We start from the raw sequence: 5,000 nt of genomic DNA, 5'->3' as shown, positions 1-5,000 counted from the left end.
TCTTTTCATCAGCACATTAATCCCGGCCTCGACGAGCAAGGTGCTAATGCTGCACTTTGAGCTGCTTAACAGCCTGTTAGGAGATAAATGTTTGGAGAAAATTGTGGGGCATGACCCCACTATACAGTCTTTTTTATATATATATTTTGGGGCTTTGTTTTGCCTTTATTGATAGATGTATAGTAGGTAGACAGGAATCGGGAGAGAAAGTCACACAGCAAAGTTGGTCGGGATCGGGACTGGGATCCATGACACACTGTCATGCTGTATTGCCAACTGGGCCAGGCTATACAGGCATTTTTACCTGCCTTTAAAATGATACAAATCTCTGGCTGGCCCGGGGGAGGCAGTTTAGAGACCAGGGTTACTGCATGTTTTTTTGTGAGGGTACCTACCCTTGAACATGCAAACTCCAGACAGAAAGGCCCTTTCGCCAATCCCACCTCAGGTATGGGCACTGATGACGCGGAGGAGAGAGCACGCCCCCCAGCGCCCACAGTGTCCCCAGCGGGAATCAAACCCAGGACCTTCTAGCTGTGAGGCAACAGCACTACCGACTGTGCCACCGTGCCCCTGCAAGCGGACTTTTTTTAACTAAAATCTTTGCTTCAAAAACGAAATAATTTGACATGGGGGTCCGTCGTAACCTGACGCTGCCAGATCCAAGAAGCTTGCTACACAAATTTGTTTCACAGCTTATTGGGATCTGGGATCGCGGAAGCAAATTCGATGACGGGGCTGTTCCTTTTTTTCAAGATACTTGGTAGATGATTGGATGGGACCGTCTGTCTATCACCGTGTGGGCGTGCAAACACAGCCAATCATATTGACGTGTCTATATAGCTTCACATCCGGTTTCGCACATATCCCGCCCTTAGCTCACGCTGATTGGTCCGGTACGGAACGGATTTTTGTCAGCTCCACTCCCTGAGAGATCCCAGATGAAGGCTGTGTTGGGGAACATGGTTACCCAATACCGCCCCCATCTGGCAGCGTCAGGTTAGGTCCGTCGTCAAATAGCCTACATATACTTTTGGGGTCCTTGATATTTGATCACTGTTGATTTAGAAGACAATTTTAGAATTGGCCTCAGGTCTTAATTGGTTAAAAGAAACAATTCACTTACCTAAATGACGGCGTGTCTCCATGTGGATCTCAGACTGTGTTTGGTCAGTCTATTGACTCCAGTCATCTATTATGCATCTATGACTTATGCCTATATCTGGGTCTGGGCAAGGTTTCAGCCGTTCAATTCCTTATGGACAGCTTGGCTCTGAAACAGTCTAGCCCCTGATGTAATCCGTCCCTAAATGTGGTCAATAGCCTACGAGACGCTTTGCCTTCCATTATAAGTGATTTTAAAAAGTGATTAAATATTTATAACAGATAATAGAACTTGCAAATGTCAAATAAGTGTAGGCTTCTAATATGTAAATAGCTAAGTGACAGTGTGCACTACTATAGGCAACTGTTTTCTCCATTTGGACATTGTCCCTGGTGGGTCTTTAACCTCAGGGACCCATAATGGAACCATAATGGCACCATAAGAGCACATTTGGTTCATACACTCTTTGAGGTTACAGACCCATAAGGGACCTGACGCTGAGAACCAGTGCACTAGGTTACACCGTCAAAAATAGAGAGAAAACAAGAGTGAAAAAGTGCAATGAACTGTGTAGTTGGACAGGCAGAGTGAACGAATGGATTCTTTGTTTAGATTTCTACATTCTAAATTCTGTTTGTTAATAATAGATACAGGAGGAGCGTGGGACGGAATAACGGCTTGCCTTCCCACCAGTTTGTTAAATTTGAATATCGACGCCCACATGGGTACCAGAAGAATTTGCAACCAAGCTGTTTTTTTCCCCCTGCCGTCTGCTTTTAATTTATTTACCAGCTTTTGTTTAGTATTCATCACATCTCTCAAACCGAGCAAGAGCCATCCTCATCAGTAAACAATAGAACACAATATGGAATGACAAGAGAATAGAGCCAAATATAACGAAATATAATATAATAAAGCTATAATCAATTATAGTTTCACTGTTGGGTGGAAACCTCCTATGACTAAAACTGTTTCTTTTCAGGAAATGGAAAAAACTCAAATCCATTGTAGTTATTATTTAGTCACAAGCACTGGTTACTTATATAACCCACATACTTAACCACTTTCATGGCCTACCTACCTATTTGGGGCTAGTCCTTAGGCTAATAATAATTACACCTGTTTGATCTGGTGGGGGGAATTCAGTTCTCAGCTTCACCAAGCTGATTGCAATTTGCTGCTCATGTGGTAAAACTGAGCACAGAGGGAAGCAGTTAGGAGTCAAGTGTCTTGCTCAGGCTTGCATGGTTTTATCTTCGGCTTCGGGTTCTTGGAAACGCCCCCCAGCCACTGCGTTAGTTTTACTGAGGTTAGGTTTAGGTATAGTTTACTGAGGTTAGGTTTAGGTATAGTTTTACTGAGGTTAAGGTTAGGGTTAGGTTTAGGTATAGTTTTACTGAGGTTAAGGTTAGGGTTAGGTTTAGGTGTAGGCTGTCAATCACAGCGACTGGCCAGTCACAGCGTACCCTCTACTTCAACCCGAAGATAAAACCATGGTCGCCTTGCTCAGGCATAATTTGACGCATTGCCAGGGCTCAAATCTGGGAACTTCTGTTTCCCTGGCAGTCTTGAGTCGCTACCTACCCATTCAGCTATGTCTGCCAAGGCATAGCTATCACAGTGATAAGGCTATCACTGTCATAGAGAATGTGAGAACATTCTGTATTACAGCTCTGCAAAAAAAGAAGGGAAGAAAAACATACACATCCCTGTGCGTGCGTGCATGTGCTCACTTGCTGCAAGTGACAAAGTCACAAGTTGACACGGAACCAGTAGAATATCAACACAGTATTATGATGCTAGTTAAAGGCTGGGAGAGTATGTTGTTACTGTTGTTTTATGGTTCGGACTTAATATTTTGAGAAAATTGAAGGCAACATTTTAAATGAATTAAATCATTATTTTATTTTATATTTTTCAGGGAGGGGGCGATGCACCCGAGATTCTAATTGGCCCAGTCAATATGTTATTCTAGACTACTTGGCTGCTTCTGACACTTGCACTAAAAGCATGTGAAATGTACTGAAATATTTCCAGGGTTCCTTTCTAAATTAGCCATTACAAGTCTGTAATTCTGATGTCCATTTGCTTCCATTTGTACACTGTCAGAGTTAGAGGGGGTCATTGAAATGTAAAAGTTTGAGAAACACTGTGATCATAGATGATAACAGATCTACCAAAGGTGTCACCAAAATCAAGAAATTACTGCTACCACGAGTTAAGATGTTGAGGTCAGTTTGGGTCAATTCAATCCATTCCAGTGTTATGGGTCTCTTTTGTGTGCTGGATCTGGGGTTATTTTATTTGAGCTTAGTCAGACTAGCGGGCAGGAAAATCAGTCCAGCTTGGTTAAAATCAGTCCTCATGCAACAGACACCCACTTATCTGTTGCCTCAGTCACACACACACACAGAAGGCACACAAAAGGTAGAAGGCGGCTGTGTGTAACACATGTGTGTCCATGGGAACAGTTCGGTGGTAAGTTCATTTCCCATGTGTTTGTGTAAGTGTGTTCCTGGCATATCTCCCGAAGGTCATGTCACGTTGCCTCATTGTCCTGCGTTATCATGGCGGGTTCAGTGGAGACGAACACGGCCCAGACGAAGACACAACAGGTGTCAGGGAGGGTGGGGGTTGAGGTGGGGGGGGGGGGGATGGGCAGAGGATCCTTTCTTGCGCTGTCTCTTCTTGTGGAGATTGTCAATTGGGGGGGAATCCAGATTCATGTTTAGAGTGAGGGATAGCAATATGGCTATTTCTCCTCTATGTCCGTACTCTACTTCTAGTGAAAGTTGCTCTGTCAAATTGTCAAACTACCTCCCCCCACAAGAGGCTGGGACCCAAACTATTGTCTAGTCATTTGTCATCTTGTTGTGTTGTGTTATATTATTATTATTATTATTATTTTAATAATTTGTAATTAACTAATTTGCTGACAGATCAAATACATAAATGTACCACCCACTGCCAGATTTTTTTTCCATATTTTCTTACCTTGTAAAACACAACACACTTGCTTGTGGTTAATTCTTAATATATTTCCCCCCCTTCCTGTTTGTGTGTTTTAGGAGGCAGAGAGTACGGAGGCCAGGATCAGTGCTTTGGAGTCCAGTCTGAAGACCATGGTGTATGACTATGTCTGTCGCTCACTGTTCAAGGTAAATCACACCTTATCCTACTTATTAAAGACCATGGTGTATGACTATGTCTGTCGCTCACTGTTCAAGGTAAATCACACCTTATCCTACTTATTAAATTAACAAAACAATTATCAGACAATATTTTCCTCGGTGTGTTGACCAGTCCATCTGAACGTGCACATGAGCATTGACCAGTGCCATATGCAGGGAGTAGGGAAACCAATTATTCACTTTTCACAATTTATAAATTTACTTTTTATTTGATAGGACAGTAGACCTATAGGAAATGGGGACAGAGAAATGCATGGGGAGTGATACGCTGCCAGGCTCGATTAGCAGCCTATGTGCCCGGACAGATGCCAGCCGTCCGGGCCACTTTTCACACATTTAAGTTGTTTATTTCAGTAGAAACAGGCTGTGGGATCTGTAGTCTGGGTCATGATTGTAGTCTTGAGTCGTGGCCCCCACAGGCTATGGATTATGTTGTCTGGGTCATGAACCCCACACTACAGGCAATGGTATTGTAGTCAGGATCACGATGCCGACAGGCTATGGGATTTGTAGTCAGGGTCAGCATCCCCACAGGCTATGGGGTCTGTAGTCAGGGCCGTGGTCCACGCAGGCTATGGGATCTGTAGTCTGAAGAGGTAGGTCTTCAGACTATGGTGGAAAGACAACGGGAGAAGAGTCTAGGTCATGTGGTGTGTTGTTCTGGGTGTTTTCAGGAAGGGGGGACAGTTTATGACGTGCCGAGC

At 43.7% G+C, this 5,000-nt stretch overlaps 1 protein-coding gene across 1 annotated transcript in view; it reads left to right on the top strand.

Moving 5' to 3' along the window:
* dync2h1 (dynein cytoplasmic 2 heavy chain 1) overlaps positions 1-5,000 on the top strand; it is a 389,827-nt gene that overhangs the window by 147,437 nt on the left and 237,390 nt on the right. The window contains exon 76 of the mRNA XM_083773699.1: positions 4,174-4,263. Within this exon, the coding sequence (XP_083629825.1) occupies positions 4,174-4,263 (90 nt within the window). The remainder of the gene's footprint in view (positions 1-4,173; positions 4,264-5,000) is intronic.

Source organism: Protomyctophum parallelum (assembly GCF_964188405.1).
Source record: "Protomyctophum parallelum genome assembly, chromosome: 9".
Classification (NCBI taxonomy): domain Eukaryota; kingdom Metazoa; phylum Chordata; class Actinopteri; order Myctophiformes; family Myctophidae; genus Protomyctophum; species Protomyctophum parallelum.
The sequence above is the reverse complement of the archived record's forward strand: the minus strand, read 5'-3'. Positions and strand labels throughout refer to the sequence as shown.